This window comes from Ovis canadensis, chromosome 1, assembly GCF_042477335.2.
Source record: "Ovis canadensis isolate MfBH-ARS-UI-01 breed Bighorn chromosome 1, ARS-UI_OviCan_v2, whole genome shotgun sequence".
In the NCBI taxonomy this organism is placed as follows: Eukaryota; Metazoa; Chordata; class Mammalia; order Artiodactyla; family Bovidae; genus Ovis; species Ovis canadensis.
Genome location: NC_091245.1, coordinates 166407424 through 166421109, shown reverse-complemented (window position 1 = coordinate 166421109; position 13686 = coordinate 166407424). Strand labels below are relative to the sequence as shown.

The following is a 13686-nucleotide window of genomic DNA, read 5'->3' as shown; positions in this document are numbered from 1 at the left end:
CCAAATTGAAAATATTTTTTTTTAATTAAAGCTAATACCTGTTTTATCTGTTTATAAAACTGTAAGTTTTTTTTTTTAATCTTAACTCATGTTATTTTAAGGTATAATCAGTCATGTGTTTTATATTTGCTGTGTTTATTTCTTTGTATTGTTTTCTTTTCATTTATATTTAAACTCCTTTTGGAGTTTAAGTGAGTTTTGTAGTTTTAAATATTACCTTCCAATTTTACTTTTATTTTTTTCGATTTTATGTTCTTAAATACCTCTAATCCCACTGACTTCGTCTTTTTATTATCTGATTTGTCTATTTTTCACGGTGTCTTTTCATTCCTACCAGTTGCCTGTAACTCCTATCGTTCATTCATATAACATTCAGTGAACTGTTCTATTAGGTTGGTGCAAAAGTAATTGTGATTTTTGCCTTGTTGAAATTTACCATTTGGTATTGAATACGTTTTTAAATATATATAGTTATATTATACCTCATTTTACTACATGTCTTTCACTGTGTGTTGTTTTGTTTTGTTTTTTTGCTAATGACTTATTACTTGCTGTGTATTTTATATATATTTTAGACTATGGAAATGATGTTAGACAAAAAAGCAAATTTAAGTGCTTTTCTTATATTTGAGTTCAAAATGGGTCATAAAGCAGCAGAGACAACTTGCAACATCAACAACACAGTTGGCCCAGGAACTGCTAACAAATATACAGCACAGTGGTGGTTCAGGAAGTTTTGCAAAGAAGACAAGAGCCTTGAAGATAAGCGTAGTGGCCAGCCATCAGAAGTTGAAAATAACCAATTGAGAGCATCATCGAAGCTGATCCTCTTATAATTATACGAGAAGTTGCCGAAGAACTCAGTGTCGACCATTCTATGGTCGTTTGGCATTTGAAGCAAATTGGAAAGGTAGAAAAGCCCAGTAAGTGGGTGGGTGCCTCATGAGCTGACCACAAATCAGAAAAATCGTCGTTTTGAAGTATCATCTTCTCTTATTCTGTGCAACGATAAGGAACCATTTCTTGATCAGATTGTGACTTGCAATGAAAAGTGGCTTTCATAGAACAACTGGTGATCAACAGCCCAATGGTTGGACTGGGAAGAAGCTCCAGAGCACATCCTAAAGCCAAACTTGCACCAAAAAAAAGTCATAGTCACTGTTTGGTGGTCTGTCGCTGGTCTGATCCACTATAGCTTTCTGAATCCTGGCAAAACCATTACATCTGAGAAGTATGCTCAGCAGATCTATGAGATGCACCAAAAACTGCAGTGCCTGCAGCCGGCATTGGTCAACAGAAAGGGCCCGCTTCCTCTCCATGACAAAGCCCGCCACATGTCTCACACCAGTGCTTCAAAAGCTGAACGAATTGGGCTGCGAAGTTTTGCCTCATTCACCATTTTCACCTGACCTCTCATCAGCCTACTACCACTTCTTCAAGCATCTGGACAACTTTTTGTGGGGAAAATGCTTTCCAAGAGTTTATCAAATCCTGAATTTTTATGCTACAAGAATTAAGAAAGCATATTTCTCATTGGCAAAAATGTGCTGATTGTAATGGTTCCTATTCTGATTAATAAAGATGTGTTGGAGCCTATTTGTAATGATATAAAATTCACAGTCCGAAACTGCAATTACATTTGTACCAACCTAATTCTTTCCTCTTTCCCTCCTGATTCTTTCCTCATTTCTACTCTGACAGAACAAAATTTATAACACATAGCCTGTATCATATAATATCTCAATCTTCAACTCATCCAACTTTTATCACTGTTTAAATATATTAAATGCTCACTGGCAGTCTTTTTACTTAAGTTCTCCCAATTGTATCTTAAATGAATAAAGTTCATCTTTGAATAGATTGATTCCTTAAAAGAGCCTTGAGTACAGTTATCTTGCATGTTTAGAGCTGCTTAATTTAAAATTTTTTCTTACCTTGAGTATCAGTTTGATCTTATATGTAAGTTTTTGGTTCATATGTTCATTCTTTGATGTTTTTTTGTTTTTTTTTTTTTCATTCTTTGAGTTAAAAAAAAAAGCTCTTCGATTATTGCCTGGCTTTTTTATGTTACTGTTTTTCGAGAAGTTTGATACTAATTGAATTCTCTTGCCCTTATAAGATATTTAATTTTTGTATTGAAGCTTACGTAAAGATTCCTTTAAAGTCAAACAGTTTTACAAGGATATGTATTGAAGTTTATCATTGGGTTAGTTTTCACTGTATCCAATGAACTCTTTCACTATTTAGATTCTAGAAAACTTTATTGAATTATAGTCTAATGTTATTTCTGTTCCATTGTCTTATGTATCTTTTTAAAATACCTTAATTGTAAGAAAACAGCCTTCTTTGTTGTTTCAATCACATTCATTTAAGCCACGTTCTCACTGATCCTTTTTACTTTTTTCAGTTTCCTTTTCATTGTATTTGTTCTTTTCTTCAACATTTATTATCATATTTTCATTAGAATATTATTCCTTGTGCACCTTGTAATATTTCTGACATAATTTTGTCACTTTTTTGCATTTCTTTTCTGAGATCAGCCAACTCTTTTTCTTCCCTGCTTTTTGTCCATTTCTGTTCTTAGTTTTTGAGTTTCTGTTTCGAGGTGTTTTGCTATATCCCCAGTTGCTTGTTTGAGGACATTTAATTAAGTTTAGTGTTGTGTTCCAGTTTATTTCTGTTTTACCATCGTTTTGGGGGATGAAGGGGTTTCCATAAATTGAACTGCTGAGATTCTCATTTTTTTTCTACCTTTTGGGACCAGATAAAGACAATGCCTAAGTACTTCTGTGGACAGTGCTGGCAGTTTGCAGTGGTTTATATGGTTTACAAGTTTTGTCGTTTATCATAATTTCGTGATAGCCCTCTTCTGTTAGTGCAGTAAATTTTTCTTTCCTCCTTTTTTTTTCCCCCTCAACAGGAGAGGCTGTAGAAGGGAAGGGATTGTATATCCTTTTTTTTTTTAAATATATAATCTATATATCTTGCAAGATCCTAAATTTCCTGCTCTTGTTTGGTTGCGTCCCCATCTTTGCCTTACAGTTTCCATATCTCTCTGCTACTTTTAACCTACTTCCCCTACCAAAGTGTTTCCTATCCAAAATCGCCCTATTCAGGATTTCTTTGGTTTTAAGTTCCTTCTCCGAGGTCAGTCGTCTTACCTACCAGTGGATTTAGTTTTCAGTATTTTCTAGCTATGCGTGAGATATCTTAAGTGTCTTTGTCTCCCCTGATGGGTCTTTCATTAACCTTTGCCACTTAAAGTTACTGTTCAGTTCAGTTCAGTTCAGTCGCGTCCAACTCTTTGCGACCCCATGAATCGCAGCACGCCAGGCCTCCCTGTCCATCACCAACTCCCGGAGTTCACTCAGATTCACTTCCATCGAGTCCGTGGTGCCATCCAGCCATCTCATCCTCTGTTGTCCCCTTCTCCTCCTGCCCCCAATCCCTCCCAGCATCAGGGTCTTTTCCAATGAGTCAACTCTTTGCATGAGGTGGCCAAAGTACTGGAGTTTCAGCTTCAGCATCATTCCTTCCAAAGAACATCCAGGGCTGATCTCCTTCAGAATGGACTGGTTGGATCTCCTTGCAGTCCAAGGGACTCTCAAGAATCTTCCCCAACACCACAGTTCAAAAGCATCAATTCTTCTGTGCTCAGCCTTGTTCACAGTCCAACTCTTATATCCATACAAGGCTAAGGAAAAACCATAGCCTTGACTAGACGGACCTTAGTCAGCAAAGTAATGTCTCTGTTTTTGAGTATACTATCTAGGTTGGTCATAACTTTTCTTCCAAGGAGTAAGCGTCTTTTAATTTCATGGCTGCAATCACCATCTGCAGTGATTTTGGAGCCCCCAAAAATAAAGTGTGACACTGTTTCTGCTGTTTTCCCATCTATTTGCCATGAAGTGATGGGACCGGATGCCATGATCTTCGTTTTCTGAATGTTGAGCTTTAGGCCAACTTTTTCACTCTCCACTTTCACTTTCATCAAGAGGCTTTTGAGTTCCTCTTCACTTTCTGCCATAAGGGTGGTGTCATCTGCATATCTGAGGTTATCGATATTTCTCCAGGCAATCTTAATTCCAGTTTGTGTTTCTTCCAGTCCAGCGTTTCTCATGATGTACTCTGCATAGAAGTTAAATAAGCAGGGTGACAATATACAGCCTTGACATACTCCTTTTCCTATTTGAAACCAGTTTGTTGTTCCATGTCCAGTTCTAACTGCTGCTTCCTGACTTGCATACAGATTTCTCAAGAGGCAGGTCAGGTGGTCTGGTATTCCCATCTCTTTCAGAATTTTCCACAGTTTATTGTGATCCACACAGTCAAAGGCTTTGGCATAGTCAATAAAGCAGAAGTTTCTGTTAGACTCCATGAAATCTCTTGATATGTTTTAGGGATTTGTGACCCTAATAAAAAGAAAAATAAAAATAAATTTCATTCTTGGAGAAGTTCTCTTTGTCAAAAAAAATTATTATTATTATTTTACATCAAGTTAAAATATAAATCATTTCATTTGGAAGAAGTGTTATTACAATAAAGTCATCATTAACATGTTATTTATGGACAGGAGTTAAAGAAGTGATCTCTAATCTTAATGATTATGGGTGTCTTATGTAGTAGGTATAAGAGCCATGTAAGAATTTCATGTGAGATAAAGTCCTGGTCTGTGAAAACGTGATCTCAGGAAGGCTAAAGTTATATCTGTTTACCACAAAAATACATTGATTACTGTGATTTTTTTTTCATTAGAAGCTGGATGGGTACCCACATTTAACTTGGATTTGTTCCTAATGCAGAAGCATCATATAGGTTGTTTGTTGCATTGGAAAGTACAGAAGCCATATGCATTTCAAAAGGCCTTAGTGAATCTGTGTACCCTAGAATGGTCAAGCTGGTTTGTGGACAAGAACAGAGAAATGCTAAAGCTTTATCTCTGTAAGTGGTGTCCTTCAGAATGTTTTTTCTAATGTTTTGAGACAGGTTAGTGAGGAATTGACACCTGTCCCATTTCTCATTCAACTGGATAAAACTAGGCCATGTGATGCTGACCGTATCCAAGAACTCCTATTTGTGAACCCTTACAGGAAATATTAAAAAGTCTTTGACATCTTATAAGTGGTAAAAAGTTTACTTTTCCAGAAAATCTTGGAAAGAAATTCCTTGGTATGCTATGTATGTCTCACCTGTGATGCTTGGCAGCACATTTGGTTTTGCTGAAGTCCAAACAGTTATGACTCATTGCTTTTCACATTAGTGTACTTAGTATAAGAAAATTCTGCCAGCTGTCCTAAAAGAAGCTGTCAACTTAATAAGAGCCAGGATCTGGAGTCATTTACCTTTTCTGAGTATGGAGCTTTCCTCTATCCAGAAATGTGTCGATTTTCCAGAGAAAAAGTCTTATAGTTCTCAGTTCAGGTAGAAAGTTTCACAAGAGAGAAGAAAAGCCTACTTAGAAAAATTTGATGAGGAAGATTGGTATTGCTTTGCAGATGTTTTGATCCGCGTGACTACAATAAAATTTTCGTCAGGACCTTTTAGTCACCGTCATGGATACTGATAAAAACTTGGGTGCTCCTTTGTCCATGCTGCCATTATGAAAGAGGATATTGGAGGAGGCAGCTTTTCTTATAATCAGAGAAATGTAAAAGTTTTAGAACTAAGTATATGACCTCCCTTACTCTTGGTTTGGTTAAAAACATAGCTTTTAATATAGTGGTGTGATGAAATTTGTCATTTTTTAATATTGAGGCTGTATTAACTGGCCTAGCTCACTTAAGCAGCAGTGTGGAAGCAAATATTAAAAATCACTCTAAAAAGTCACTCTTAAATATTTTAAAAGATAGAAGAAGTTATGTTAGGAAAATGTTTATTGCAGCATTCACTGTGTAGAAAAACCGGAAGCAAGCTAAACCTCTGACAATAAGGAAATTAAGATATATCCACTATATGAATAACCCTTTTTGGCTGTTATTAATTGTTTGCTGTGAATGTTCTATCACCTATCTTTTGGTGAACATTAATGCACATTTCTGTATCTAGAAGAGGAATTGCTGGTTCCCTGAGTGTCCATATGGTCAGCTTTGGTAGATATTGCCAAGAGCCTCTGTGGTAGTGCCATTCCACACACACCACCAATGTAGGAGACTTCTAGTTATTATTCTCTATTTTTTTCTATTATCACACTTCTAGTACGTATGAACACATATCATGTAGCTTTGCCTTATCTAATGGCAAATGATATTGTTCTGTCTTCATGTATTTATTAGTCATTGAGTATCTTCTGTGAAGAATCTTGAAGTTTTTAATGCATTTTTTCTATTGGATGATGATTTTCTCATTTGTAGGGGTTCTTTTATATATTCTGGTTATGGGTTCTTTTTAGATATAGATGTTACAAATATTCTCCCTTTCTATAGCTTTTCTTTTTATTCCTTTATATTGGTATCTTTTGATAAGCAAACATTAATTTTAACTTAATTTTAATGTTCACATTTTTTTTCATGATTAGTATTAATACTTTTTGCATTATCTTTTAAAATCTTTGCCCCCTTACAGATTATGAAGATGTTCTCAGGGTTTTCCTTTAAATGCTTTAATTTCCCCCTTCTGCACATTTAAATCCTCAGTCCATCCAGATTGTTCTTTGTGAATGTGTGAAGTAATAGTAAAGGTCTCAAGGTACATTTTCTCACGTGAACCTTCAGTTCAGTTGCTCAGTCGTGTCCGACTCTTTGTGATCCCATGAATCGCAGCACGTCAGGCCTCCCTGTCCATCACCAACTCCTGGATTTCACCCAAACTCATGTGCATCGAGTCGGTGATTCCATCCAGCCATCTCATCCTCTGTCGTCCCCTTCTCCTCCAGCCCCCAATCCCTCCCAGCATCACAGTCTTTTCAAGTGAGTCAACTCTTCGCATGAGATGGCCAAAGATTTGGAGTTTCAGCCTCAGCATCACTCCTTCCAATGAACACCCAGGACTGATCTCCTTTAGAATGGACTGGTTGGATCTCCTTGCAGTCCAAGAGACTCTCAAGAGTCTTCTCCAACACCACAGTTCAAAAGCATCAATTCTTCAGCTCTCAGCTTTCTTCACAGTCCAACTCTCACATCCATACATGACCACAGGAAAAACCATAGCCTTGACTAGATGGACCTTGTTGTCAAAGTAATATCACTGCTTTTGAATATGCTATCTAGGTTGGTCATAACTTTTCTTCCAAGGAGTAAGTGTCTTTTAATTCCATGGCTGCAGTCACCATCTGCAGTGATTTTGGAGCCCCAAAAATAAAGTCTGACCCTGTTTCTACTATTTCCTCATCTATTTCCCGTAAAGTGATGGGACCAGATCCTGTGATCTTCGTTTTCTGAATGTTGAGTTTTAAGCCAACTTTTTCACTCTCCACTTTCACCATCATCAAGAGGCTTTTTAGTTCTTCTTCACTTTCTGCCATAAGGGTGGTGTCATCTGCATATCTGAGGTTACTGATATTTCTCCTGGCAATGTTGATTCCAGCTTGTGCTTCTTCCAGCCTAGCTTTTCTCATGATGTACTCTGCATATAAGTTAAATAAGCAGGGTGACAGTATACAGCCTTGATGTACTCCTTTTTCTATTTGGAACCAGTCTGTTGTTCCATGTCCCATTCTAACTGTTGCTTCCTGACCTGCATATAGGTTTCTCAAAAGGCAAGTCAGGTGGTCTGGTATTCTCATCTCTTTCAGAATTTTCCACAGTGTGTTGTGATCCACACAGTCAAAGGCTTTGGCATAGTCAATAAAGCAGAAATATATGCTTTTCTGGAACTCTCTTTTTTGATGATCCAGCGGATGTTGGCAATTTGATCTCTGGTTCCTCTGCCTTTTCTAAAACCAGCTTGAACATCTGGAAGTTCACGGTTCATGTATTGCTGAAGCCTGGCTTGGAGAATTTTGAGCATTACATTACTAGCATGTGAGATGAGTGCAATTGTGCAGTAGTTTGAGCATTCTTTGGCATTGCCTTTCTTTGGGATTGGAATGAAAACTGACCTTTTCCAGTCCTGTGGCCACTGCTGAGTTTTCCAAATTTGCTGGCATATAGAGTGCAGCACTTTCACAGCATCATCTTTCAGGATTTGAAATAGCTTTACTGGGATTCCATCACCTCCACTAGCTTTGTTCGTAGTTATGCTTCTTAAGGCCCACTTGACTTCACATTCCAGGCTGTCTGTCTCTAGATGAGTGATCACACCATCGTGATTATCTGGGTCATGTAGATCTTTTTTGTACCATTCTTCTGTGTATTCTTGTCATTTCTTCCTAATATCTTCTACTTCTGTTAGGTCCATACCATTTCTGTCCTTTATCGAGCCCATTTTTGCATGAAATGTCCCCTTGGTATCTCTGATTTTCTTGAAGAGATCTCTAGTGTTTCACATTCTGTTGTTTTTCTCTATTTCTTTGCACTGATCTCTGAGGAAGGCTTTCTTGTCTCTCCTTGCTATTCTGTGGGACTCTGCGTTCAAATGGGTTTATCTTTCCTTTTCTCCTTTGCTTTTCGCTTCTCTTCTTTTCACAGCTATTTGTAAGTCCTCCTCACAGTCATTTTGCTTTTTTGCATTTCTTTTCCATGGGTATGGTCTTGATCCCTGTCTTCTGTCACGAACCTCATTCCATAGTTCATCAGGCACTCTATCAGATCTAGGCCCTTAAATCTATTTCTCACTTCCACTGTATAATCATAAGGGAGGCGATTTAGGTCATACCTGAATGGTCTAGTGGTTTCCGTACTTTCTTCAGTTTAAGTCTGAATTTGGCAATAAGGAGTTTATGATCTGAGCCATAGTCAGCTCCCAGTCTTGTTTTTGCTTCTCCATCTTGTCCGTCTTTGCTTCTCCGTCTTGTTAGAGCTTCTCCATCTTTGGGTGCAAAGAGTATAATTGATCCGATTTTGGTGTTGGCCATCTGGTGATGTCCATGTGTAGAGTCTTCTGTTGTGTTGTTGGAAGAGGGTGTTTGCTATGACCAGTGCGTTATCTTGGCAAAACTCTGTAAGCTTTTGCCCTGCTTCATTCCATATTCCAAGGCCAAATTTGCCTGTTACTCCAGGTGTTTCTTGACTTCCTACTTTTGCATTCCAGTCCCCTATAATGAAAAGGACATCTTTTTTGGGTGTTAGTTTTAAAAGGTCTTGTAGGTCTTCATAGAACCATTCAGCTTCAGCTTCTTCAGCGTTACTGGTTGGGGCTAGGTTTGGATATTGAATGGTTTGCCTCAGAAATGAAGAGAGATCATTCCGTCATTTTTGAGATTGCATCCAAGTACTGCATTTCAGACTCTTTTGTTGATGGCTACTCCATTTCTTCTAAGGGATCTTGCCCACAGTATTAGATATAATAGTCATCTTAGTTAAATTCACCCATTCCAGTCCATTTTAGTTCGCTGATTCCTAGAATGTCGATGTTCACTCTTGCCATTTCCTGTTTGACCACTTCCAATTTGCCTTGATTCATGGACCTAACATTCCAGGTTCCTATGCAATATTGCTCTTTACAGCATTGGACCTTGCTTCTATCACCAGTCACATCCACAACTGGGTATTGTTTTTGCTTTGGCTCCATCCCATCATTCTTTCTGGAGTTATATCTCCACTGATCTCCTGTAGCATATTGGGCACCTACCGACCTGGGGAGTTCCTCTTTCAGTATCCTCTCATTTTTGCCTTTTCATACTGTTCATGGAGTTCTCATGAACCTTATTCATCTTAAAATGTCCAAATACTGGATCTGTCATTTTTTCATGAACAAAATAATGTTGAAATAACCACTTTCCCTGAAATCAAAGTGAACAATGACTATGTAGTCCTAATCTTTCCTTCTTTGGAAGGAAAGGCCAATCCATTCTTAGTGATATTACTGAGTCCCTTTTAAACATTGTAATTTGTCCCTCCCCACCTCTCTCTCTCCCCTTTGATAACCATAAGTTTGTTCACTGTGTCTGTGAGTCTATTTTGATTTTTTAGATTCCCTGTGTAAGTGGTATCATATATTTATCTTTGTCTGACTTACTTCTCTAGGTACATCTATGTTGCTGCAAATGGCAATATTTTGCTTTTTATGGCTGAGTAATATTCCATTATGTATGTCTGTCTGTGTGTGTGTGTGTGTATATATATATATATATATGTATGTGTGTATGTATATGTATATATGTATGTATATATACCACATCTTTTTTTTATTCTTTCATTTGTTGATGGATGGTTAGATTGCTTCTGTATCTTGCCTGTTGTAAGTAGTGCTTTGTGAACACAGGGCGGGGTGGGTACACATGTCTTTTCAAGTTAGAGTTTTTGTCTTTTATGGATATATTACCAGGTATGGGATTGCTGGATCATATGGAGGCTTTATTTTACAGTTTTCCATAGCGACTACACCAGTTTACATTCCCATCAGCAATATAGGGGAGTTCCCTTTTCTTCATGCCCTCTCCAGCATTTATTATTTGTAGAATTTTGATGATAGCATTCTGACAGGTGTGAAGTGATACCTCATTTCTCTAGTAATTAGCAGTGTTGAGCATCTTTTCATGTGCCTGTTGGCCATTGGAATGTCTTTAGAGAAATGCCTATTTAGGTCTTCTGTCCATTTTGATTAGATTATTTTTTACAATATGTCAACCTTGTGACCTTAGCTCCCTTACCAGTTTTGGTTGGGGTGGTGGTGGTGGTGATAGAGGTGAATTATTTAGCATTTTCTACCCACATGATAATGTATAGTCCTTGAAAATGATGTCTATGGAAGTACACATTACTCTTATTAAAGTGATTTGGTGGTGGCTTAGTCTAAGTCGTGTCCAACTCTTGCGACTCCATGGACTGTAGCCCACCAGGCTCCTCTGTCCATGAGATTCTCCAGGCAAGAATACTGGAGTAGGTTGCCATTTCCTTCTCCAGGGGATCTTCCTCACTCAAGAACTGAACCTGGGTCTCCTGCATTGCAGGCAGGTTCGTTCCCAGCTGAGCTATAAGCATATAGTGACACTGCTCAACTTAAAACATTTTTAGAACTTTTTATTCAGAATTTGTTAAAATTACCATGCACATAAGAAAAACTCATTTTTATTAGTTATTGGTGCAATATCTTTTCTTTTAATTCTTTTCTTCTCTTTTATCTTAATAAACTTAGATCTGTTCTGATGGGAGATCTGTTATTTTTTACATGTCTGTTAAACCTTAAAGAGTAAAAGTTGCTAGGCAGTTAGATATATGCTTCTGAAGTTCAAGGAAAAGGCTATATAGAGGCGTGAATGTAAATTGTCATATCATACTTACAACTGTAGGGCTGAACATGACCACCTAAAGGGGTTGACAGAAGTCCAACAATTCTTGGAAGAAAACTTGAAAAGATCTGTAAAAGTTTGGAGGGGTCCCTGTGCTCAGGAATCTGGGGGCACCCTATGGGAAACATGTTAAGAATACCACCAATTAACTATTGGTTCATTTATGAGCCATTTGCCTACATGAAATACTTTAATTTTTTTTTAAATTCCTTTTCACTATTTTAAAGGAAATACTTGTGTTTCACAGGAAATTGAGTCATTATAAGGTCAGTGATGTCTGAATATACTGTTTTTCCCTTTGAGTCATTTGAACAGTTTATTACTTGCTGTTTTTTGTTTTGTTTTTTCTCTCCAGAGTAATATTCTAGTCATCATTTTAGGTTAGTGTAATACCTAGTTTGGTCAGCTTGGTGTATATTATGATTCTGTTACATGCATCGTACATGATGTTGATTTTATGAATCATACCAAATATCTGCTTTTCTTTCATCCTAGGCAAATACTGTGGTCTGGGGTTGCAAATGAACCATTCAATTGAATCAAAAAGCAATGAAATCACAGTGCTGTTCATGAGTGGAATTCACGTTTCTGGACGAGGTTTTTTGGCTTCATACTCAGTTATAGAAAAGCAAGGTAATTATACTTTATATGATGATTCCCACATTTTACAATTTCTGAAAACAGAAATGCGGTATTTTCTATGAGTACCTGTTATCTGAGATTGGAATAGAGTAGGAAGATCGAACAGTTTATAACACATACATAAATCTGACAAAATTAAATCAGTTTCAGAATTTTAAATATTAAGTATATTAACTTTTTATAAAGTCCTTTTATATACTTACCTTTCCTTAGCAGAAGAAATACTGATTTTTCCACTTTTACAAGATTGGAGCACAAGCAATAACTTTTAAAAAATCTGTCGGTTACAGAAATAATCAATTTAAAGCCTTATTATCCACAGGTTACTGCTTCATCTTACTGTGTTAAAAACCATATTACCATTCTTTCCTAAAAAGTGTGTTGCATACCAGCAGGAGTAATAGGGAAAGAGCTCTCTGAGACACTGCAAAATAAGCATGAGATATTTTCTAAACTGTTAATGTTTACAATATGAAGGTGGAATTAAAAACAAGGCTATTAAGTAGAATAGAATGGAAAATTAACTCAAATCTCTGTAAGATAAAATGCAGGTCTTAAATGAAATCTCTCCCGAGTTTTGGTCACTGTAGCATTTGTTCATTCCCCTCTGCCATTGGGTTCTTGTGGGGAGAAAAATTTTTTAAATTTTACTAATACAAGGGCATATGAAAGAAATCATTTAAAGTAGAAAATTGATAATTGTTTTGATATTCAACAATGATTTAACTAGGTTGACCATTTAAAATTAAAAATTAGCCTCTACTTTATGTTGTGTAAATGAGAATCATTAAGAACCTCCTTGGCGTGAGAATGTCTGGGAATGAATGAGCCTGGGAATGATTCAGGGCGGTGCCAGCTGTTCCTTCTCGGCTGCGGTGGGTTTGAGATACACACTCTGTGCCTCATTAAAAGTTGCATTAAGAGTATAAAAAAGGGGAGCTGCTGTATGTAAAGAAAGGTCTACTCTCCCTTAATCTCTGAGCTATGGGAAAAGGTGTAAAGGCTAATAAAATCCCTCAGAGTGAAAAAGAAAGCTCATTTGAATGGAATAATGGAAAGAAATGAGCTGGAAATGTTCTGCTAAATAAATAGTGCGTTTGACAGAACAAGGAGACTAAGGCAGTGGAGTGTTGTAGAAGGGCCACTGGGCAGCTCTGGAATAAGAGCTTGCCTCTGCCAGGTACCAGCCATGGGACCTCTGACTGGTCATGTCGCCGCAGTGAGCTTCATCTGCAAGTGGGTTAGTTGTGAGGACTAAATCTAATAATACAGGTTTAGGACTTCCCTGGTGACTCAGTTGGTAAAGAGTCTGCCTGCAAGGTGGGAGACTCGAGTTCAGTCCCTGGGTCGGGAAGATCCCCTGGAGAAGGAAATGGCAACCCACTCCAGTATTCTTGCCTGGAGAATTCCACGGACAGAAGAGCATGGTGGGCTCCAGTCCATGGGGCCACGAAGAGTCGAACACAACTGAGTGACTAACAGTTTCACAGTGTCTTAGGCACATATCACAGTAGGCAGTAAAAATGTTAGTTTCACCCCTTCATTACTGTACAAACATGTATCTCATTTTTCCCACTGCCCACCCTCCCACTATCAAGAGAATAAGGCAGAAAACACAGAGTGAAGTGATAAGCTCCCTGTCCTTTTCAGTTTTACTTTGTGAAAGTCTTGGGTTATTGGGTGAGAGGACAGAAGGTAATTAGCTTCTTATCGTAGTG

General features: G+C 37.6%; 1 protein-coding gene across 1 annotated transcript in view; it reads left to right on the top strand.

Annotated features, from left to right (window-relative positions):
- DCBLD2 (discoidin, CUB and LCCL domain containing 2) overlaps positions 1-13686 on the top strand; it is an 83969-nt gene that overhangs the window by 28648 nt on the left and 41635 nt on the right. The window contains exon 3 of the mRNA XM_069550762.1: positions 11822-11959. Coding sequence (XP_069406863.1) covers positions 11822-11959 — 138 coding nt within the window. The remainder of the gene's footprint in view (positions 1-11821; positions 11960-13686) is intronic.